The sequence below is a fragment of the Symsagittifera roscoffensis genome, chromosome 5, assembly GCF_963678635.1.
Source record: "Symsagittifera roscoffensis chromosome 5, txSymRosc1.1, whole genome shotgun sequence".
NCBI classification, from domain to species: domain Eukaryota; kingdom Metazoa; phylum Xenacoelomorpha; order Acoela; family Convolutidae; genus Symsagittifera; species Symsagittifera roscoffensis.
Genome location: NC_087066.1, coordinates 28347199 through 28371887, shown reverse-complemented (window position 1 = coordinate 28371887; position 24689 = coordinate 28347199). Strand labels below are relative to the sequence as shown.

Genomic DNA, 24689 nt, shown 5'->3' with positions numbered 1-24689 from the left:
TATTCATTTTTTGAGGCTATTCAACTCTTCATATCTAAAAACTTGGTACATTTTAAATCTCCCATTTAATCTTTTTTTACTTATTGAGACTTATTGAATATGCACTGGAACCGAGAGCAGGCAGCTTTTTACAATAGAGAATCTTTCTGGCAATACAGATTGCGAACGCCGCTTGCGTACTCGGAACAATAAATGACGAAATAATTTTCGACTAAATTTTTTCTTTGGAACACTTATATATTATATTTTCTCGTGTCGAGTTGCGTGTGTTATTGAAGAAACGTAATCATTATCGATTTTTATTGTAAGGACATCAACACTTGTCATCTTCTTTTATCATTTTCACTTCCATGTCTAGAAAATTGCAAGGATTTTGACTGGAATACGTGATGAAGGGACTCCGGACTGTAACCTCGGTTACTATGATACTTTTGACCTTCTGCTTGTCTTCAAATTTGTTTAAATCGCCAGAGAATGCTTTTCAGTTCATGTAGGGGCTACTCTTGAAGTTTTCACTGGAATATCTGCTTGGTGAATTATTAGTGCCGTCGTGCCATATAATTATCTTCCTAGTTCTTTCAAGTCTATCGTTTATCAGTAGGTTCTGAAGGAGTTTCAGGAAGATCAGGCAGGAACTGAGAATTTTCGTCCTAGTAACTCTTGCTTGTCGTAATATGGAATAGATTTGATTGCGCTGTCCAGTGAGCTTGCTCCGATAAAGAATATCATAAATGCCGGCCTCTGAAATCCCTTCTTAAAAAGGGCCATCTAATCCAATTTATCCGGGCTTTCAATCTGTTCACTATTTAATAAGTTTGTAAGTGTAAAATTCGGATTTGTGTAAAATTCGAAGCACCGGAGGTGTGTTGCACGCTAGTTTTGTTTTAACGAAGTTCATATATTTCAAGCATCTCAAGTTTTTCAAATATAAACTTTTTTCACCTTAACGATTGTAATGTTTTTAGGGGTCAGATGAACGAAAAGGGATTGGAAATTTTGCGTGGAATAAAAGAATGCGTTGATTTTGTACGAGGAAATAGCAGTTCACGGGAAGTTCAGGAGGATAACATTGGAATTGTTTTGCTTCTGATCAGAGTCGAAGATTTAACTAGACGTGGCCTCCGTCAAAAGAAGAATACTGATTATTTCGATTTTTTTGCTTCATGTCTTCGAAAAGATCTTGATTTCGGATCGCTTTTCAAAAAGTTTGAATTGATCCAAGAGTTGAAAACAAGTATAGGAAAAGGAAGAGCTCTTCTGAGGCACGTTCTGTCATTGAATTTACTTACATCTTTCTTTAGAGTATGTCTCGATTCAAAAACAAGCGCATCTTGGTATGCACCCCAAGCTTATTTCCGCGATAAAGACTTCATCGATAAATTTTTATCAGTCATTTGTGAAATTGATGCATATAAATTCAATTTTGAAATTCGCTTGAAAGAAATTGACTTTTCTTGGCCATTTGAAGATTTGCTCTACCGAGCCAATGGCAAGTACTATCTTTACCCTGAAAAGGTTAACGAATTTCGTAGTCAGTCGGTTTTCAACGAAGTTGAAAATTATAAAGCAGTCAATGAATCTCTCAATAGCGAAGTGCCTGTAAATCAAAATTTGCAGCTTGAAATTCAGATGTCCAAAATGCAGCTCAATTGCGAGCGCCTCGAGCTAGAGTTAGCGAAAAAAGACGAAGAACTTCAAAAGACTAAAGATGAAATGGATTATCTGCGGCAATTGACCTTGCTGTTGAGATCATCGCCCGATGGTGCTAATAATACGAGTCAGTCCTCATTAGAATTCGCCGGGACGCTCGATACTTCATCGGCTAGTGAGAAAGCTTCGTTGAAAGTCAACGATGGCAGTGGAAATACATGGCTCGATGAAATGATGGAACAGCAGAAACGGTTGAACGATGAAGTTGCTTCACATGCGTTGTTGAAACAGGCTATGGATCTAAAACAGTCTGAACTTGAGCAACAAATTCATCAATTGAAAGAGGAATTGAGCTCTATTAAAGCAATACGAAGTCCACCAACAGATACAAAAAGCTGCCAAAGTGAAGCTGTGCACCAAGTTGACCGCGAAACTGAAGCTTGTGATTTGCTAAATGAGTCTTTAATGTCAAATAATGAAAAGGAACAAAGCTGTAACACATCGTTTGGACCACTGACATGGTCGAATGGCGGAGAAACAACGGGAACTCTTAGTTTAACTGAAGAGCTTGAAAAGTTAGCAAAGAAATATGCGGAGGCCAGAAGCCAAATAGCTGAATTACAAGAACTGAACGAGCATTTTGAGTCATCCGAGAATGGCAAAGTGGGAGCTCAGAAAGAAAAATTCAAAACAATGAAATCTGAAAACGATGAAATCAAAAATCGTTTTTTATTAGTCGAAAAAGAATTGAGAGAAAAAGAACTTAGCTACAAGTCTATGCTTGTGGAAAATGAGAAAATGAACCAAGAAGTTCAAAAAATACACAACAGTTTAAAACTACGCGATGAAGACATATCAAAACTTCAAGAAGAAAAATCTGATCTCATTCGAGAAAATGAGATCTTACAGACAAATTTGGATAGTTCTACTACAGATCTTAAAGCATTGAGAGCAAAGCTTATTGCTCTGGAAACCCAATTATCTGAAATTGAACTGAAGTTCAAAAGTCAATCGACCGAGAATTCAAAACTTTCGGATGTTTGCACCGACGTGCAGGAGGATAATATGAAGCTAAGAAGTGAAGTGAGCGAGCTAAGAGATAAGCTTGATTGCACAGTGGCGTCTTCACGGAGCCAAGTAACAGCCATTTCGACAGAGAGGGACTCAATCCATAATCTGTATATGGATGCTAAGCGACAACTAATTTTCAACGTTAGTACTGTTTTTCTGTTTGTTGTGCTCTGGTAACCGAGATTCTGTAAAACTGTAGCAACCGAGTTTCCGATTTTTTTTGACACACTCCTTGCTCATCGTATCAAGATTATCGCATCAATTAGAATACATAATTCTGCACTGGGTCGCTAGTCTTGGAATTTGAATGCCGAAATAAATCTGTTGTTAAAAGCCGATATATATCTGTTGAAATGCAGTAAGTTTGGGATTTTTAGACCCCCAGGATTTTAAAAAGTACAAATATGTTCGAAAGAAATTGAGCGTGTCATAGTTTGAGTCATTTATTTTTTTCATAAATTTTAACAGCACCCGGGGTTTGTTCGTCCTTGGCCTGTTGAGCCTAGGAGCGCTGAATCTTCAACAGAGCTTGAATTTTGTTCGAAGTCGACTTGAATGCCTGTCAACTGGAAGCGATAGTATTATTGACAGAAAGTCGTTATTTAATCTTTTTGTATTTCAGGATAGACTTCACCAGCAAGCTTTGAACGAGAAACAGGAGCAAATTGAAATGTTCACCAGAAAACTGTTGTCACTTACGAAAGAAAAAGACGTGATGTGGCAGCAGCTTGATAGGGTCCAAGAAATCAGCCAGTCCACGCTAATCGGAGGATGGGTGAATGAAAACGACGTGAAACAATGTGCCTTGTGCCAAATAACGTTCACTCTGTTTGTCAGGAAGCATCATTGCAGAAGCTGTGGTAACGTTTTTTGCGTGGCATGTTCGAACCATTTCATATCAGTTGCACATTCCAATAGAAAGGAGAGAGTTTGTACGACTTGCTCTAATAACAGAAAAGACGCGAGGATTTTGTTGAGCCAGCAGAAGTTGGATTCGCCAAATTTGGACGCGATGGAAGAACAGAAGTTCAATAAACAAGTCAAAGTTGGTGACATTCTTTTTAAGGCATTAATAAGAAAATCAAAGAGGTTGAAAATTAAAGTGATAGAGGTAGTTTGATTGTAAGTGAAAAAAATTAGCGGTTGGTATTATATGATTGAATTTATGATTTTTCTAAACGAGCCAGAATAGATATTTCTGGCTCCTTTTATTATGCTGAACATAAAAAGGTATAATTTTAGCTATCGAAAGAGAAGTTCATAACCGGCGGACGATTTGCAAACAGTGTCAACTCTTTAGTGGGACTTGATACAAGCTACCATTCTTCGCCTCCGGGATCTATAGGCAGTCTTCAGATCAGAAGTATGCACAAATCAGCAACAATGATGCCAGGACTCACACCTAACATGTCAGGCAGTGCAAGTATGTTAGATGGAAATCAATATGGATCATTCATTGAAAGCGCAAGTCGTCCCGAGACACCTGAAAGAGATACTTTATACAATGACCGGTCAAAATCGGTGCCTGGATTGGAAATGCCCTCATCGGACCTTCAGAACTTGGTGAATGCGCCCTTGGAAAATACTGTGTATGGTCCATGTGAGAAGCAAGGGCAAGTTGTCTTAGCGCCTGGTCAAAATCGAGGCGTTCCACTTCAAGTGGATTGTTCCGGCTCTACGATTTCATGGACTTTTTCATCTGTTCCAAAATGTATCCAGTTTGCGTTGCTGTTTCGCGAAAACTCGCATGTGCAGTCTGACGGATCCTGGCAAAGCCCGGATTCAGATGACAATGCAAACAGTGTCTTCTCAGATAACGGTGCTAACTCATATCAGAGATCTGCTCTAAAGAAGTCATCTCTTCACGTGATCATTCCTTTGCTCACGTGCCGGTCACATCAGGAACCGGTCAATGGAGAGATCCTTGTAAAAACCCCGGGAACGTATATCATCTATTTTGACAATTCCAGGAGCAAATATACGGCGAAAAAAGTTGAATATTATGTGTGCATAAACTAAATCTCAATTGCCAAATTACTCATTTCAAAATAACTATTGACATTATTTCACTGAAATTCATCGGCTGCAGTATCTGAATTGTTTTCGTGTAAATTAGAAAATATTTTAAATTATTTGCTTAAGTTAAATCTTTATCTGCCATAGTTTCTATATTTCCAGTCTTCTCTCTCTTCACAATACAGTTTCACAATTAAAATTGAACCTAAATGTTTCTTCAAAAATATATATATATATATATATATATATATATATATATATATATATATACGTATCGTATAATTTGAAAAACTGAAATTGTGGCCTGAATCATCTATTTTGCCTGCGCTAGTTTGTCTGGGTCTTTCCGATTGTCGTACTAATATCTATAAGTAGTGTCAAGGCGCGAAATCAAATTTCATTCATATTAAGTTGAAATTGAGTTGTTTAAGTCTGATATTGTTTTCACAAATGTTGGAGGATTACATGAAATGCTGATATATTTTGTGTAAATAGGAAAAAAAATGTTTTAGATACCGTAATGAGCGATGCTAAAGATGTCGTTAAAAAGAAAAAGGTCAAGCTTCATATCGCGAAAGAGCAAAAAAGACCATTGAAACCTCGACCTGTGGATAAATTGATCTCGCCTTACGTCTTCCAGGTCCCATATTGTAAACCAAGAAACGCTGCGTTATTTTTTAAAGTCCTAGCTAATCACTATGGGAAAATCGCAAGAAAAAATGCACCATTAAACGAGGGTAATACTTCATTGGAGTTCTTGGAACCTTTGGTGGAAATTGGCCTCAAAGAGTGCCTTAAAAGCTTGAAAGCTGATACCAGCCAAATAACCCTTCTTATGATTGAGGGAAATCTCCAATGCGACGTTTTAATGCAGGTTGGTGGATAGTTTTGTAACTGAAATATTTTTTTTCCGCTTGCGATTAGCAAGCGTTATGTGAAAAAATTAAACGAATTTAAAATAGATATTACTATTAACTCAAAAAGCATGATTAAAAAACAAAATTGGCTAATTGAGTTTCACAACTATTTTCTACTTGTCATGTTTTTGTTCCGACCATTTGAAAAATGTGGAGGAACTTTGTATTCGGGTTTGTTTTAGTTTTTTTTCTTTGTAGTTTTCCACGCAAAACCAAACCAGGTAGCACAAATAATCATCGGGATGGGTCGAGTGATAGATCATAATAAAGCCCTTTCAGCCGTGATTCGAACGACTTCATAAAAATCTTGAAAATTTTCTCCGTTGGTTTAAAATTTTTGATTTTTAGTCTAATTTCAAGCTAATAAGGTGAGGCTGAGCTGGCTTACATAAGCTTATTCATGCTTAATTTAAGCCGTGAAAACTTAGTTTTACTCGAGTAAAGTTTATTTTTGGAATTTATAGCGGCAATTTGGGAATCAAAAGTTTTTTAAACTATTTTTTCTAATCATTTTTCCTACAAAAAATTGTTGCAATTGGCCTTTTTTGCTATGAATGTCAAATGAGCCTAAGTTCTATTTTTTTTCGTTCAGTTCTTTTTATCTTACCACGCAGAAAAAAACGACATTAAATTTGAAAAAAACTTGTTTTTACTGTGTCCGGAACGTTCTATGCTACTTTTTGTGTAGTTACCGGCTATCCTTGTTCTACCGACCATTTGAAAAAAACGGGGAGGAACTTACTCAGTTTTAGTTTTTTCTTTTTTTGTTTTCTGTGAAGAATCAGCTACCAAAGCAATAGTTTATTTTAATGGCTTAAAAGCTTTCAATAGCTTAATTTAATTTAAGCCGCAAAAACTTAGTTTTACTCAAAGAAAGTTATCTTTAAAGTTTTTAGCGCTTTTATGAATAAAAAATTTCAAGAAATTGAAAAAGTGAGTTTTTTTAGGTTTCGTTTTTCTAGACAGTTTTCTACGATCATTATTGGAAAACAATTTATTTAGAAAATTGACTAGAAAAACAAAACCTATAAAAATTTCAAACCCTTTTTTTACACAAGCAATGCTTGTGTTATAGTATGAACTATCTTTTTTTCCAACCTAAGTCGCAAATATTCTTGCGACGCAAATACTGTTGAGATAAAATGTGTTCATTTTAAAAGTGTTCATTTTAATCAATAACCATCTATTAGGTACAGCAAATGCTTAGGATTTTAACTCAGACTGTTTTTGTTCCTACTTTTGTAACGAAAGTAATGGATTGCTTGTGCTCGGGGTGGTTTTTTTATTCAGACAAATTTCGACTTTTAACTAGCCCTTTTTGACGGGATTTTCTAGTATCATTCAAAAAGTATTGTTGTCCTGAGCTTAAATTTGGAAAGGTCTAAGATCCGACGAAAGTCGGATTTCACCTGTGATCATTTTTCGTAAAGTTATGGGGGTATAAAAACTGCCAATTTGGGACAATTAACGCGCAATATATTTCGCGCTATTAACGCGTAATCGGAGATTCAATCCGTCATAGAAATCGTTCCAAATTGGTTGAAGGAAGCTTATTTGCCATAATTGATTTGTTGCTAGGAGCGACATTAATCACGTAGTACTTGATATGGCGTGTGGGGGATGATTTTCACAAAAAAAATTTAAATAAAAAAAAGTTTTCAATTTTTGTTTATTACATTTAATTTTTTCATAGTATTGCTCCATAGACTGCTCTATAAATTGAGGCATTTTAGTTGGTTAGCTTCTTTTTTTTCAAATTGACTGATACTGCTAATGCGTCATAATTGGCGTGCGTCACGTAAGAAATTTTGTAGTCAAAAATTTGCTCATTCATTTTTCCCAGTAGCGTTATTGGTCATATTTTTGCTTGTGTATGCGAAGTGCAACTTCGCCTCTGTGTTGATTTTTTTTCATTATGACTGTCGAATATGCCTAGTTTTTTTGTTAAGATCCGTTTATCAAACAACGCCGAAAAACGACCCTAATTTCAAAAAAAGTGAGTTGTAATTTTTTAAGACTACGGTCGGAAAATTCTGTGCTGCTTGCACAGTAATCGGTTATCCTTGTTTTTTTAATGTTCTTAGCATCTGTGTGCTGTCTGCGCGATTCGGAATATACATTTGTTGATAGTCTACAATCTCGCGAATAATGTGCGGTGTTTGTTGGCGAGGCCAGGAAACATAGTTTGCATTGGATGGAGATCATCGGATCAATACCACAGTAAGTACGACATGAGTATTGTTGTTGTTCCGGCCACCGCTGTTGGAGCTAAGTGACTGGTTGTAAGTTTTTACACCAGAAATAAGCATTTTAAAGCAATTTAGATGCAAGCTATGTAATCATTTCAGAGAGTCAGGATGATCAACAAGTGACTAATTATCAAACATTTCTGAAAAATGTTGTCATAATTAGTCACTAAATGTTATCTTTTAGTTCCTTGACATGAATACCGTTTTTCCAACTGTGTGTTGTTCTGTTGTTTTTGTTCACACAAAGTAGCGAATTATTGTAGCAGTTAACCTTTGATTCCGGGGTCTTGTTTATTTTTTTGGACCTCTAATTTGCGGAGGAACTTGTCTTCGGGTGTGCGATAGTTTTCTCTGCAAAATCAGGTACCACAAATAATTATCAGAATGGGTCGAGTGATGTATTATATTTAAAGTCATGACTCGGACAGCCTTTATAAATCTTCGAAAAGATTTTCCAAGTATCGAGAGAAACTTCTCGGAAGGTTTTTTTTTGAGTTTTTGAGCGTTTTATTCTAAATTATAAAAATTTCACCAAAAAATACCCTTTTATGTCTGAGATTGTGATTCAATCCAAAGAACGGGTTGTCGGCACGTTTTTTGATTTTTTTTTCGATTTTCTCAGAATCTAATTTCCCAAACCTGAGATTGTGGGTTCAGTGGAGTTAACGTTTCAGTTATTTTTCACAAAAAGTTATCGTCTTCGGAAAAGTCTTTTTTTTTTCGAGTTTCACAGCGTTTTTTTTTCAAACTTTTATGAATTAAACCAAAAAATACCCTCTCTTATCTCAGATTTCGGGTTCAATCCAAAAAATGGGTTGTGGCAAGCATTTTTGCTTAAGCGATTACGCCCGATTTTTTCAAAAGTTTTGGCCCTCGGAAAAGACAAAATTTTGATTTTTGACCGTTTTTCGAAACTTTTTGTTTCTCTCGAGAATTACCTCTCAAATATGTCTATTTTGAATTCAATCGAAATTACAGGTTGAGTGAATTTCTTCTGCATACGTAGCTAATCTCAATTATTTTTACACAAAAAGCTATGATTCTTGGAAATGTCATTTTTTTTTCGTTTGTTGACCGTTTATTGGACTTTTCTCGATAACTATCCTAACAAATCTGATATCATAGTTTTGGATCAATACGAAAGTTTTGGTTCACCTAATTTATTACATCTATTTTTTATTTTTTTTTTTCGATTCATGCTTTTTTATGATTTGGTTGTATCGCAAGTGGTGCGAAGCTCCACTTTGCCTCTGTGTAAAAACTGTTCAGGCTCGCATTTACCTTTTCGCGGTTTGAAGTTTGATTTATTTTTAAGTTCAATTTATTTCTTTTGTTCAAGTGAGGGAAAAACTCTACTATTGATCAGAAAAAGTGTAAAGGTCACAAAAAATGTGATCGACTGCTAGTTTCGAAAGTAGAATTTAGTTTTCAGATTTCCCAGCGAAATAAGAAATTTTTTTACTGATCCAATGTTCTCAAATTGGGTGATTTTTTATCAAAAAAGTGTCAATCATTAATTTTTGTAGAAGTTCAAAGAGCTATAAGGCCATCTACTTTTTTTCTTTGAAATTAGAAAATTATTTCGTAAAACAAATCAGTCTTTTTTTATTTACTTGCGTTTATTGACTCTTTTCCAACTGTCTGTTGGCTGTTTTTTTCGGTTGAAAGCTTTTTTGGGTTTCAAATAATTGGGCCTGTTTTATCGGCCTAGTGACCTAATTTTGCGTCGTTTGGAGGGTAAAATTGGTTTCCGTAGGGCGGAGAATTTTCAGAACTTGAAAAGTTTCCCATGACAAAAGTTTATGTTTTCGGCTCAACGGGAGCTTACCCACCTTTTTTAGCGTATTTGGCTCTTACTAAACGTTTTTGGATACTTATTTAACGGCGGAGAATGTGTTCTCGACGTGTTTTCCACAAATTGAATATCCTTCAAGACAAAATTATGAATTTTGTTTAGTTGTTTTCAAAATGTATTCGACTTTGTTCTTTCCTTTTATGTCCTTTGTGTCTCAAATTCAACTGCATTCGAGTCGAACGCAAGAAAGTCCTCCATGAGTTTTTGCCGCTTTTTTCGGCAATCTGCTGTGCTGTTTCTGTTTCGCAAGTGGCGCAGAGCTTCGCTTCGTATCACGGTCGAATTTTCTTAGTCCTTCCATGGAAGTGATCTTGTGGGTTGCCGATCTCGGACTAAATTGAAAACTAGCTGGCAGTTCATGTGCGATTTATAGGTGAAATCAGGGTGTCCAATTTTTCTCCAAGATATGGGTTTTTAAACGTTTTGGACTTCGGCTCGGACATCGTCTTATTAGCCTCATTTTTATTGCTGTGGATGCTCATCGCTACGTGGGTTAGTTACTTGTGGTTGATTTCTCATCGCTACTTGCACGACAGAAAGCGGTCATTTTCGTTCTATGGAGCTGGTAATCTCTTGGTGTCTTACAAATTAATTTCCTTCAATTTAGCTCAGTCTCAATCCAAACACCATGTCATCTGAATCGCCAACAGATTGACAATTAACTAGTTTTTGCTCTAAGCCTAGTAAGCAGTTAGCTCCTTTTAATGTGTTTTATCAGAGAAATCAACTGAGAAATGAGGCTGCATAATTGAGAAATGAGGTGCTAAGGTATTAAATGATGGTATTAAAGCAGCGAAGTATTGTAGTGTAGTTGTTTTAGAGTTCAAAAGGTTGGCACCGTTTTTGTCCAGTTAGCGTATAAGTTGACAGGGCATGGATCATGAAGCTTTGATGCCTGGTGTTGCCTATTTTGCAAGTTCTTGACTTAGAGTAATGAACTTAGTGAAGACTCATATATATATTTGCTATTTTTTTGAAGCAAAGTCAGTGTTTTTTTAATGTTTACTTACGTTCATTACTGTTTTTTGATCTTTGATTGGCTATGTTTTATGTAATCGCAATGTTTTATGTAATCGCAATCTTTTTCTTTAATGGGTTGTCTTCTTTCTGAATAATTAGTCATATTGTGATCATTATTTCTTAAGCTTTTATCGCAAGTAATGAGTGACTCAGCTGCGCCTCTGTGTTTAAATTTTCCCCATTAAAATAAAATATATATATTTTTTTTGGAAGAGGAAGTTTCGCAGCTTGTAGGTCGAAAATAAATGCTAACATGAGTAGTTTTATAAGAGAAGTGTCATTTTTTAGGCGAAGTTGCTACAGCTTTAGACAGTATGCATCAAACATGTCAAGCGCATCCATTAAGGACTTCGATGGAAGTTGCCAATGATCCGTGCAAAGGTCAAGAGAATGATTTGGGGACCAGCACATATTCAGAGCGATTGAAAAAACAAAATAATTTTTGTTTGGAAACTAAAGAAATTCCAGGCACAAGAATATCTTTGTTAAGCGACGACCAAAAAGAACTTCAAAGCCAAAATATAGTCACAGAAAGCGCAGAAACAGGGTTTAATACCAGAGAAGGATTGGAGGAAGAAAGTCAGGAAAATAAGGAACAAAGTAACGACGTATCAACAATGCGGGTCAAAGGGTACCCTGTCCCTTCTGTATCTAATGGAGTAAGGAAGACTAAAGAAAAAAAGAAAGAGGCCAGAGCCAAGAAAAATCATCGAAATTATAAACATGTAACCGCTGCATATTATGTGCCGATGTCGAGAAAAGTACGAAATACCCTAGAGCAAGGCATGCCATCTTTCAGAACAGCCGAAGTTGAAGACCAGACGAGTAGCTTGGCAGCATTGCAGGAACAGTTGTTGATAAACAATCTAGATATTAGTGCGCTGCAAAAGAGAAAATCCTCTGAGGAAATTCAGAAAAAGCTGGCACGCTTAAATATAACTAACAAAAAATTAACGAAACAAATTAAACTTGCGAAAGATGAGCAAAAGTTGAAGTTGAAAAATCAAATCAAAACCTCGCAAGAATCTGCCGTGGTTGTGAGACATGAACTGAATATACCAGACTATTCGAAGGCAAATGTGATTAGGTTCACACCTGGCGAAGAAGATGCCCCTGATATTCAGATTTGAGGGGTCAGTTTAAGTCTCAATGTTTCAAAAATTCTCTTTTGCAAATCAATCTTATGTTCTATTATACGTTGAGTACATTGTCAAGTTTACGAGAAGTGTAACAAAAAATTACCTAAATTTGATCATGTAATATGACTAATATGAGGTGTATAAATTTGCTGATTCAATATATATTGTTTCAAAAGTTCCTTTTGGCATAACGAGTTGTTGTTTAAAATTGGCAAATCAATGAATTGCTAACTAATAAATTGTTCAAAATGATGGTTCATCGATTTGAAAGAAAAACCAGACATGCAGAAGATAAATATCCGAAATAATCTAATACTCGTGCTATCTATTGATATCAAAATTATCAGTCTTAGATTACATGCTTGAAACAGGTGGCGTCCCTCATGCTTGAAGCACCGAATGCTTGAAATTAATTTTAGCTTACTTTCAGCCAATCAGAATTGAGTATTCAAAATCTCAAAGTAAATCGCAAAAATCTCAAAGTAAGAAAATAAATCCAGGCCATTAGTGTTAATATTGATCGATTAGATAATAAGCAGATGAGTTTTCAAGACTGAAATTTTGACCTCATTAATCTTGATGTTAATCTGAATAGTACTGCGGTTGTAACCCGCAATTTGTAACATTTTTGATTATTTTCTCCTGATTTCATACATTTTCTGTAAACATTGACTTCGATTTTGCGAGAAAAGCATTTGGCCAATAAAAACGCTTAGCGATTTTGATTGGTTGAAATTTTTCAAGCATTCGGTCCTTCAAGCATGAGAACTCTCCCCCTTAAAACAGGTGGGTATTCACAAGTACCAAATTGATAAATCAGTACCATTTGTACCAAAATAAAACTCAATCGCATTAGTACCAAAAAAAATTCCATTGGCCGAAGACTACTAAGCTGACTATTTTAAGCTCTTGGTTTAAGGTCGCCTGTGGGCGCGTATCACGCACATCGCCGCTTCGTGGCTATAACCAGCTCTAATTTTCATATAGAGTCCTACCCTCTTGGCAAGCTCGCAACTTGTTGGCGCGACTGCGGCGGTCACTATTCTGCGGTTTAGTTTTCTGCTGTTTGAATAGTAGAAAGCTAATGTAATAATTCGTTGGCTCACAATTCGACCAATCAGAAATCGAGTTGAATAACTTTGGTACAAATGGGACCGATTTTTCATTTTGGTACAAATGAACCTTGGTACAAATGGGACTTCACATTGAAACAGACATATTGATTTTAGAATAATCGTTAATGATTTATTGAATTTGCCTTCGCAATTCGAAATGGTATTGTAATCGGGCAGTAGAATTTTTCACGTAAACAGTTATAGTAATAGAAGGGTTACGTATACGCTCATGTTTTTCCAATTGTTTTGCCGAAATGTCTTACACTTGCGATAGTATAAATGTTCATTTTGTTTGGGCGTCGGCTTCAATTCTGTGGGTTTATATGCCAATTATGACTTTTTCTTTGTGGTATTCTCCAGTATTTACGACTGATTATACCATTGAAGACAAATCTTGACAAAAATCAAACGAAACCTCTCAGGCCAGCTAGCTACCATGTTAGCAAACGTTATCAAATTGGAAAATATAATTTTTTGCAGGTAAACAACTCGTCTAACGAAATCACAATCATTTAATTATTTCCTAGTCATCTGAAATTTTTGAGTTCGTACTTCCAACTGACACAATAAGATCATGTCTTTGTTTCAAATACCCGTTCTGTTTGTTTTGACTCACTACGTAATTCGCGGGGTCGAAATATACCGGGAGGGGGTTTGGTTGGCCATTTGAACAAAAAAGGTCTTTCATGGTGTAGAGTTCAAAATTATCAGGGGGGTCTCGCAAATTTAGATTTATTCTGATTAACATATGACAAAATCGAGTTAAAAATCAGAATTTTAGTAATTCAATCCAGACGATATTTTTTTGCGTTGAAATCACAGTTTTTGGTGCTCTCAAAGTTGATCTATTTTTCAAAAACTTTGGTTATTAATTTTATCGTATAAAAATTCTTGTTGAGTCCATTCAACCCCCCCAATTTGGAGGGACCATTATTCTAGGGGTTTGGGTCTATGAAGAAGTCGATTTGTGTTGTTGCTGGGGGGGGGGGTGATCCCGACAATTAAGTAGAGTAAGTTTGTTATATATTACCATTCCGATTTGGCCTATTATCGGTTTTTTGTTGTTTTATTTGGCCTACGCTTCATATTCATATAATTTTTCATATCCATAATTTTTCTATTCAGCTTTTAAGGTTTCGGCTAATGACATATCGGCTTAGTGGCCTCATATTGCGTCGTTTGATTAGCGAGGAAAAGTTTCCTATTGCGTTTTGTGTGTGTTTTGAGAAGGGGATTTGAAAAACTTTTTTTTATGAAAAACAATTTATACAGCTTGACGAATATGAATTTTTAGACTGAAAATGATCAAGAATGGATCAAAAGCGGTTTTTCGTTGATTTTTTTTTGCTGAGGGAGGTATTTATTTTGCTTCATATTCTGTAGTATAATATAGCTAAATGACAGTAAATGTGGAAGAGATTCTGAATGGGTTGAAATAGCTTAGATTTCATCCTAACTTTTTCGTTGCAATTATCACTAGGTTACAAAAGTTACTATTAGAGAAATAACCAAGTTTTTGTAGTAGTATACCAAATTGCTGACACTAAATTTCTTTTTCGGTTTTGTGCTGAATTATTTTTATATGAACGTACTTGACAACCAGTTCATCAGAAGGATTTAATCAAATGGTGCAGATGAATGACGTTTCTGCTTCGTCCTAGTCTTGTCTTAACAGTTTTTGCCTTCGTTTCTTAGTTGTACTGCTTGCCCTTTTTTAAAAGAAACGATGAACGTAGTTCAGACTCTTATGAAGGCGGCATTTTTTTTCTCGTTTTTTTTTCAGGAAAATTTGTTCAGGCTCAAATTCAATTTTTGGCGGTTTGACTTTTGATTTTTTTAAGTTCATTCCATTTGTTAAAAGGAGGGCAAACTCCACTATCAAACAGCGAAAGTTAAGCGGTTGCGTAAATTATGATCGACTTCTAATTTTGAAAATGGAATTTAATTTTCAGGTTTCCCATCGAAAAAAAAAAGTTTTACCTATTGATCCAGTTTTCTAAAGTTGGGTCAACTTTATCAAAAAGTATCAATGATATATTCTTCTAGAAATTCAAAAAGCTCTAAGGCTATCTATTTTTTAAATGCAGAAGTTTTTTAGTTTAAATGCAGAAGTTGAGAATTCAAAAAAATAGGCCAGTATTTTCCGTTTATTTGCTTTCATTGACTCTTTTCCAACTGTCTATTGGCTATGTCCCTCAGAGTAAATCTTCTTGTTTTTGCATTTTATATCTTTTTGATATTTTTTAAAGGATGTTTTACAACGGGGAGTTTCACGCCTCAAAATCAGTACTCGAACGTTACAAAAATTGACTGTAGTTTATAGGTTTCCCTGCTGAGGTCAAAAGTTACCTTCAATTCTTTTTTAACTCTAAGAGAAAAAATTATTATTTTTTGATAATATTGTGACAGGTTGTTTGCAACAGCTCCTCAAAATCAGTACTTGAAATGTTACAATTTGATTGCAGTTTAAAGGTTTTCCTTTAAATCTTTTCCTTAAATTGTTAGAGAGTCAAAAGTTTTTTTGTTTTTGATGAAAGTTTGAAGCGATGTTTGCAACGGGAAGTTTCGCTCGTCGAAATCAATAAATTTTGAATTTTGATCGGAGTTTTTAGGTTTTCTTGCAGAGTACAAAAGTTATCTCTTAATTTTTTCTCTGATATTTTAAGTGAAACAAAATTTAGTTTTTTGTGATGACTTTTGAAACAATATATTGTAACAGGGAGTTTCATACCTTGAAATTATTACTCGAAAACTTCAGAAGTTGATAATCGTTTTCAGGTTTTCTTCCGATGTTCAAAAGTTACCTTTTAATCTTTCTTCTCAAATATTAAGAAATCAAAACTAAGTGTTTTGTGAAATGTTTGTGACACGATGAAAGGGTTAGTTTCACGCAACGCAATCATTACCCGAAATTTTCAAAAATTGATTGTAGTTTTAAGCTTTTTCTGCTCTTCTTTCTTAAATTGTAAGAATTTGAAAAGTCTTCAATTTTCATCAGGCTCAAATTTAGTTTTTGACGGTTTGAGTTCTGATTTTTTCGAAGTTCAGTTCAGTTTTTTTGTTAAAAGGGAAACAAATTACACTATCAAACAGAGAAAGTTAAAAGGTCACGAAAAATATGATCGACTTGTAGTTTCGCAAATGGATGAAGTTTAATTATCGAATTGCCCAAACGAAACAAAAATTTTACGTATTGATCCAGTTTTCTCACGAAAGAACTGTGTTAACATAAATCTCACGTGAAAGTGTTTTTTGTGTTTCAATGCTTTATGATAAGTTCCTTTTTAGCGGATCCTGCTGCGGATTTGATGCATTGCTAAGACCCATGTTTGAGACGACAAAGGCTCGCTCGCTATTCGAGTCCAGCCGAGATCTTTATTTGCAAAATGAACGTTTCCGGCTATTTTAAACTCTTTTGTTTGCTTTATTTTGTCGGCTTAGTACCCACAAAACGAACGTTTTTCAAGGGTCAGCTTGTTTTTAATATTGCATTCAACAGAGCTGTTTGCTTTTGATTAGATTATTGAAAATTTCTTATGGTGTAGGGAACTGAGTTCCGATATCTCTGAGATTTTTGGGCAAGAAACGATTCTTCAAAGCTTTATTATTTTTGATTTGCTGATTCATCTGCAAGAATATTATTCATTCATTTTTGCATCGCAAATGGTTCGAAATTTTGTTTCGTTGATTTTGTTTTGAAATTGGTAAAAATTTCCGCTTCGCCTTTCGGTAAAATATAGACCAAGTTAACGGCATCCCCTAAGGCAGCTTTTGGGTGTTGGCTCTTAACTTGGTTCTCAGATAGAATTTTCTGCCAATCAGAATTGATCATTTTACTCACCGACCGAAGCTATTTTACTTTGAATTAAAAGATGGGGTCGAATGTCTTACTTGATCCACAATATCTGCCTGTCAGATGGTTCCACTAACAGATGTTTGCGTGCTACCCTGTTCACATTCGATAACTCGGGAATAAGGGATTCGGAAAAGAAGCATGGATATAGAACATTTCATAAAAAGTGCGAACAGCTTAGAAGCCAACACTCACTAGAACTTAATTAACAAGGAAGATAAAATAAATTTATGATTTTGTTTTTGCTTCAGGTTTAAATGGCTATCAGAGATAAAATTGAGGCGAATTCTCACTCGCTGTTGAATACACTTTGTTCAGAGCACGTGAAAGATAATTCAGGAAAATCGGATGAAAAATTCGATGTTAATCCTTCAGTCTTGCAGACGCTAAAGAAATTACAAAAGAAAATCAATGAAGCGTTACCCAGTGTTCGTACTGACAATTTAATAGCTCGTGAACTTTTGAATGGTAACCAAAATTCTTCGTTTGTTAAGTTTGCAACAGAAAAGTTTGGAAACTTTACGAGCGACGAATACCCGAAATTAGATTTCAAAATAAAAGTTGAATCATCAATATCGGTAGAATCATTTTTCCCCCTGAGTTTAAAAAATAATGAAGACCTCATGCTATACGTTCTTGTTCCGGCTCAGTTCTTCTACAAGTCAGATATTCGCAATTATCGACTGTTTCAAAAATTGAACCTTGTTTTATTAGCTGTTCTCGAAGTTCTGAGGAATGACAATATTTTACAAGCAGATGATTGGAAATTGTTTGGATTCCAGGGCGGACAGTTTGAACCTTTGATCTTTGATCACTGTTTTGTCAAGGCAGAAATAAACCAGCAATCGCAGCAAAAGAGAAATCTGTCTCTTAAGATGACATGTGTTCCTGAAACTGTTGAGAAGTTCGATTTGAAAAAATTGTCACGAGATAAGAGCAACCTTTCGTTTAGTTATTTGAAAAAAAGTGTACAGGAAAATTTGTTACAACAGAAGGAAGAAACACCCCAAACACCAAGTTCTTTGTATAATCAGACAGTTTTAAGTTGTCTCTGGAAAAAAATGCTCAACAAAAGCTGTGTAGATTTTTACTCGAAACTTCCAGAAGTGTACAAAAACTGCCTCAGTCTTATTGTAACATGGACTACCAAGAGCAATTTTGACCATCTTCTAAATATTGAAGTTTTGTTAAATAGTATGAAATTGTTGTTGTCATCTGGGAAAATATCAGAAACAGGTTCAAATTATGAAGGGGTTTTTGATGCGTTTTCAGACTACATTAAATTTCTGAACCAGATTGTGTCAGAAAATTTTCGCCTGTCTAGCAATGAAGAGCGCGGGATCTTATTCGTTGAAAGTGGTTTTTGTCCTGGTTTGAATATGTTTAGACACTTTTCACCTATTGACGCTTCAATTTTAAAAAAGTCTCTTCTAGCAATGGTTAATAGCTTCAACGATTTGGGCGACCAAGCTTTGAACGCCGAACTGTTTGTCGCGGATCATGCTATCTTCGCACTCTATGATTTGATTTTCTCTTTCGGAATCAAAGAAGGTGGGCTAACTGATATGATAAAACCAGAAAGTCGGCTCACGTACAGCTGTAATCCCAAGTTATATGCCATTGAGAGGTTAGTGGAATTATTGCATGCAGCGTTTGGTGAAAAAGTTTCTTCTATTGATCCAATAGAAGTACCTGGAATTGAATCAGAATATAAGCTGAAGGAGATGCAAGTAGAGACGCCCGAGGAGCCATCAGCTAAAAAATCCAGGCAAAGTTCCGAAGAAATTCTAGATGGTAAAATGCTGGTTGTAAATATAGGAGTGAAGCTGAATCCCAAACGACAACCGGAAGCTGTGATTCGAGGACCGCTGCCGGACAATAAGAAAGGTGCGTCTAAATTTACTATAGGTTTCTAGACTTTTTTGTTTTGAGAATTCTTTTCAAACTCACTTTTGGTCTGAATTCGTTTCAGAAAAGAGGGCTTTCAAGAAGTTTGAGAAAGTCTTAGACTAAAATTTAAGCTCTAGGATGCAAAGAAGGATTTTTAAATTATTTTCATGTTAATTAGTTTTGTTATCTTAGATGCCGAAAAATTTCGTGAACTTTGGGGCCCTGAACTGTGCAAATTGCGACGCTTCAAAGATGGAACTATTTGCTACGCTGTATCATTTCCAGAATTTGCCGGTTCGAAACAGAAACTACGCAATGTCGCTTCGGAAATAATCAAACACATTGTAACATTTCATTTGGGACCTGAAAATATAGCATATTTGAATGTTGTATCTGACAAAATAGAGTTTCAACTAGTTGACAAGCTCAAAAACTCATACGATTTAAAAGGAACGGGCGAAGAGGAAATACAAAGAGGGAAAGATATTTTGTCTGATTTTGAATCAGTGTTACTGGATATTTCTGGAAAATTGCCTCTTCAACTGAAATCTGTGACTTGTCTAAACGATGATGTGAATAGAAATTCGTCTGTAGTGCCTCCTAGCATGCAACATGATATTACCTGGCAGAAGTTGATGCCATCTGTGCATGGTGTAGTGTGTGTTCCGGACAAAGAAACTCACCTGGCGGAGGGAAACATTGAACGGATAAGAAGTGTAGATATTCAGTTGATGCTGGAAACGAATGATAAATGGCCGTCCAATAATTTTGAGGCGATCAAAAGACTGAAAGCGGCTTTTTACTTGAAAATACATGAGCTTCTGCGAGATAAAAAGGTAAGCCGTAATGTGTTTCCCAGAGTTGATAGTGTCCTCTTTTCAAGAGCCCATTTTTCATAGCCTTTCGATAAGAATATCTGGGTGTTGATATAATCACGTACATTTTCGAAGTCAAAATGAAGTAATGTTAATAGATTCTTGTATTGTTTTCAGATTGCACATCAAAACATTCAGTCTTTCGCAACCTTCGACGCTCTCATAGCTCTGTTCGACAAGCAAGTTTTCAGAGTCAACATTTTTCATCCTCCTGAAATTTCGATGCAAATGCGTGAACTGAAGACCCCAAAAGGGGCTAAATATTGGGAACATTCGGCAGATTCAAGGAAAACTACTCTGGAGCAAGTTTTGCGGCCGAAATTGCGAGTAATGCTGGAGGGCTTTGAACAGTTCTTCCCTCAGTTTGGTCCGATTTGTCGCCTGGTGAAGCTGTGGATGAGTTGTCAGCTGATGATGTTCGAGTTTGGAAATGTGGTTGTCGAGCTCCTGGTTGCGGCAATGTTGGAACACTCTTTCAAAAGAGGTACGCAGCTTTAAATTAAGATAATTTGTCTATTTCAATTCTCTCATCTGATAGACCTTCGTGGTATCTTTGATTTTTTGAAATGCTAGAATACTTGAAATTTACGACGGAAAGTCTCTTAACAAACTGTAAGTTTGACCAATTGCGCATGTTTTTCGAAAATTTAGCTCTCAATTAGATCGCCTCCATTATGAACCATGTGTTGTTAAGAGTTCGTTGTTCACATTGAACTCTTTTTTTTGGATGCGTTTTTCAAAAGAAAATGGAATACGATTTTTTTTCTCAAAGCTGTGATTTTATCATGAACATGTATATTTTTGTACCGATTGGCCTCAGCGTAAAAATGATCAGTTAGTGAGTTTATAGGAGATGTCCCTTGCTGCATGCAAAGTGGTCTGCTGGAGTTCTGGAGGTTCATCTCTACATTCAATTTCGTCACCAACTACATCACACTTCGACTGGAGGACCCAACTGATAGTCACAAATCAGAGCAATCAGGTTAGACGCCATCCGCTTGTGGTGCAGTTCAGATTAAGACTAAATGGAACGGAGAAAATTAGTCTTCGCCCTTGGTTAATGCTATCGTTTTTTAATGCTTACAAAAGAAAACCATTTGCAGTTTGCTGGAATCAAAATTTATTTTCCTACATGGTTGGCAGGGGCAAATAAAATAGCAGGTTTTGTAGAAAAAAAGCGTAAGCCTACTTAAGTTAAGATCTTTAATAAATTAAATATAAAGATACGACTCGTGCAAGCAAACAGACACTGGTCAAAATTTCGGATGCCTATTTTTGCTGGGGCTCCATTCAGGCGCGGATCTACGTTATTTTCGGAAAGTGACGGATGTTATAAAAAAATATTTTGTCGACCTTATTTCAGGTCAACCAAATTAATGTTGATCGAATTTTCCTTTAGACGACGAAGAAGATGTTCTGGGGATGAAGTTCGACTTCAACCGAGCCAACTTCCCCCCTCTGACTATTTTCACTCCTGTCAAATCAAATGAGTCAATATTCACCATGGACCTACCGCCTGTTCTACTCACCCGGTTGTGCAATCTAAGTTCAGCTGCATTACAAAAAGCGAATGGAGATCTTAACAATTTTCTTGTTCCAGTTATAGGAAAAAACGCAAATGACAGTGATTTTGACGCATTGTTCACACCTGATTATAGAGCGTTTGATTTGGTATTGCGATTGAAAGAGGATATGATATGCTCGTCAAGTAATTTTTACCAGAACCGAGAATCCTTTGGACATAATCGTGAAAACTATTTCGTCGATAGAGGTAACACTGCGTTTGCACGGATAGATCCGATACCTCTTTACAATGTGAACGTACCTGAAATGGTGTCCAAAAGATTGAAAGAGAAGCTTGGTCACATATTGTTGGTATTTTTCGATTCGTATTCAATTGTTGCCAAAAGAATTGGACTGAAGTTCAAAAAGAGTCAAAATGTAGAACTGAATAAATGGCTGACTGACAATCTTGATCAAGTAAAGGAACAGATTAATTTGATGGTCGGGCCGGGTGCGTTGGACTGTATGAAAGAGCAGAAGAAAAATGTGTCGGCATAATAATAAAAATATGAATATAAATTTTTTCCGTCAGTTTGAGTTAAGGGATGATAAGAAATCATAGTTGACAGTTAGTATCGATACTTCGTTGGAATGTGATAGTTGACGATTTTGTGTGGTGCAAACTTTAGCAGTCGAAGCTTTTGTCGAAATTTGGTGTGATGATTTTCAGATAATTAAAATGTCTGCCAGCAATGGGATTGCAGCCTCGGTTACAGGCATTGACCCTCGGAGACCTAACAAGGTAGTGCGATACAGACCCCCTCCCGTGGCAGAGAACAGTTCAGCCCCAGCTGATGACCCAATTGCAGACTACATGAATTTACTGGGCATGGTGTTCAGCATGTGTGGCCTGATGATGAAACTCAAATGGTGTGCTTGGGTCGCTGTCTATTGTGCTTTCATATCTTTCGCTAACTCCAGGTACACTGTTCTCGACACGTTTTAAATAATAAACGTACGTTCTGATTGGTTATTGAAGTATTGGATGAAGTGAAAATCTTCTACTAAATTAACAAGTGGACATTCACCACAAGTGGATATTCACCACCCTACAATGAAATAACTAATGTCAGCAGTAATCAAATCTGGAAAACGTTGAGTTTTGATTGGCTGAAAGAGCATTATGTTCGTCAAGGGAACGCTATCCTCCGTAAATTGCTTTATGTTAATCCTACTGATGAAAAGGCTAAATGAAAGCTCTAATGAGTTTGCTTTCACTGATAACGGACGGTAAGCCAAGGTTTTGTACCGTTTTTTATCGGAATTTCTTGGGATTTTTAATCAAGATTGTGAAATTGCACGGCCTTCTGTTTGGAATTATAAAAGGTGGTAACCCTATATTATACCACGCTTGACTTTTCGACTTACTGGATGAAGTTGCATTGAACCAGTGTCCATTTTTTGTGTTTCTTTCAGGGCAACAGAGGATTCCAAACAGATGCTGTCCAGCTTCATGTTATCAATATCAGCAGTAGTCATGTCGTACCTGCAGAACCCGCAGCCCATGACACCGCCCTGGCAGTGATCACACCTCATTAAGTCGTGTCCGATTCAATACTATGGACAGTTTCTAAATTGTGTCATGATTTCTGAAGCATCTCAGTCGATATCATGATTCTTATGCATTGTATTTTGTTTTATTGAAATTTTATCCTTGCAAAATTAGTATCTATAATATATATTCACATCGTTATGGGTTAAATTATGAATCCGCTCTCCGCATAATGAAATAAAGTTGCAATTATGGCCCGTTTTTTATAGGGAAAGTCGATCAAGCTATATCATTTTATATATGGGATAAGCACGAATCGGGCTTTAAACGAAAACAACTTCGATCAAACCTGGTCTCTCAATGGTTCTTTCAATTGATACAGCTTGACTTGTTCTTGTAACAAAACAACTTCTTTTGCCTCTCTTTTTTCGTCGCTTTGTAAGTGTAAAAGATCGAAGTGATTGTCACTTATATAGAGGTCGCAATTTTGTTTTTCGTTTTCGTTTCATGAACAATTTGCTTAAGCTCATATTGGATTTTTCGCGGTTAAATTTTTGGCTTCTTTTTAAATCAAGTTCATTTCTATTGTTAAAGAAAGGCAAACTCCACTCCCAAACACGAAAGTGTAAAGGTCACAAAAACGTGATCGACTACTAGTTTCGAAAGTGGATTTTAATTTTTAGATTTCCCAGCGAAATAAAAATTTTACCTATTGATCCAGTTTTCTCAAATCGGGTTAATTTTATTGAGAAAATGTCTTCTGTAATTTGTCATTAAAATTAACGAGATTTAGAGCATCTTTTTTTCTTTCAATTTCGAAAGTTGAGATTTTTCAACAAGCAAGTCAGTATTTTTTTTTTCTAATCTATTGGGCTCATTGACTATTTTCCAATTGTTTATTGGCTATTTTGTAGGTCGTGATGATTTTTTTTTCGTTACTTTGTATCAGGAAAAGATCTTCAGGATCAAATATACTTTTTCACGGTTTGACTTTTGTTCAGTTTTAAAGTTCAGTTCATTTCTTTTGTTAAAAGGTTTTGAATAAGATTTTTCCATAAAGATAAGTCAGTGTTTTTGTCTGTTTATTTGCGTTCATTGACTTTCAACTTTTTAATGGCTTTGTTTTGAAAAAATACCAATCATTAACTTTTCATAAGACTTAAAAAGCTCCAATGTAACATAGTTTTTCTACTTTCCAAACTTTCAATTAATTTATTTTTTTTCGGTTTCTTGTTTTTACATTTCTCTGACCATCTGTCGGTTATATTTTCAATATTATGGTTCGCCGGCTCTGTTGTTCTTTGTCATGTACGGCGCCTTTGATTTTAATTCATTGTTTGTTTGTTTTTCTGCCTAATTGAGTTTTATATTAGGAAAAAATGAAAGTTATTAACGCTCAAATATGATATTTGCAGATTAATTTATGATTGATTTTTCAGTTAAATTTCTTTGCTAAAAGGACAAAAAATTACGCTATCCGATTACGAATGCATAAATAGCGCGAAAAAAGCAAAAGTCATTTTAGGTTTCAAAAGTAGATTTTTAATTTTTTATTTCCAAGTGGAAACAGGTTAGTTTTATCATAAAAGTGTCGATCATAATCATTTCTTGAAATTCAAAGAGTTGTAAGTGATATGTTTTTGTTCAGATAACACTCTTAGGGATGGAGAGGAACTATGGCGCAGTGTCTGTTGTTTTTTCAGCTGGTTTTGACTGCCTCAAAGGAAGTTTGCAGGGGTCAAGTGTGTTATCATTTTGAAGCACTATAAAATTTGACTTTGTCTCAAAATTTAATTCTCTCACAATTTTAAGTTTATGATAACTTTTAGTTATTGGTCATTCCTAAATTTTTTCCTTTCAATCGCACTTTCCTGAACAACGTTAGCAGGAAAATTGGGAAAGCAAAATTCGAAAATTTCATAAAATTTTCCTTTGTTCTGAATTGTTTTCATTCATCAGTGTGGTCGGAAAATTTTGTTCTGCG

At 35.6% G+C, this 24689-nt stretch overlaps 4 protein-coding genes across 4 annotated transcripts in view; all 4 read left to right on the top strand.

Moving 5' to 3' along the window:
• LOC134845490 (uncharacterized) overlaps window positions 1-21732 on the top strand; it is a 48607-nt gene extending 26875 nt beyond the window's left edge. Inside the window, exons 2-6 of the mRNA XM_063862386.1 lie at window positions 17137-18772; window positions 18968-19611; window positions 19768-20134; window positions 20501-20632; window positions 21050-21732. Of these exons, the coding sequence (XP_063718456.1) occupies window positions 17143-18772; window positions 18968-19611; window positions 19768-20134; window positions 20501-20632; window positions 21050-21711 (3435 nt within the window). The 5' untranslated portion in view covers window positions 17137-17142 and the 3' untranslated portion in view covers window positions 21712-21732. The remainder of the gene's footprint in view (window positions 1-17136; window positions 18773-18967; window positions 19612-19767; window positions 20135-20500; window positions 20633-21049) is intronic.
• LOC134845501 (PAT complex subunit Asterix-like) overlaps window positions 1-22959 on the top strand; it is a 161310-nt gene extending 138351 nt beyond the window's left edge. Inside the window, exons 2-3 of the mRNA XM_063862408.1 lie at window positions 21886-22134; window positions 22630-22959. Coding sequence (XP_063718478.1) covers window positions 21893-22134; window positions 22630-22738 — 351 coding nt within the window. The 5' untranslated portion in view covers window positions 21886-21892 and the 3' untranslated portion in view covers window positions 22739-22959. The remainder of the gene's footprint in view (window positions 1-21885; window positions 22135-22629) is intronic.
• Window positions 969-4936, top strand: LOC134846396 (FYVE and coiled-coil domain-containing protein 1-like). Its single transcript, XM_063863732.1, has 3 exons — window positions 969-2862; window positions 3344-3766; window positions 3964-4936. Exons 1-3 carry the CDS (start codon window positions 973-975, stop codon window positions 4738-4740), a joined length of 3090 nt encoding a protein of 1029 aa, XP_063719802.1. The 5' UTR covers window positions 969-972; the 3' UTR covers window positions 4741-4936.
• LOC134845868 (uncharacterized) lies at window positions 5253-12343 on the top strand. The gene is made up of 3 exons (XM_063862968.1): window positions 5253-5611; window positions 7739-7874; window positions 11067-12343. The coding sequence occupies exons 1-3, from the start codon at window positions 5258-5260 to the stop codon at window positions 11906-11908; spliced, it is 1332 nt and encodes a 443-aa protein (XP_063719038.1). The 5' UTR covers window positions 5253-5257; the 3' UTR covers window positions 11909-12343.
• Window positions 22960-24689: the final 1730 nt, after the last annotated feature.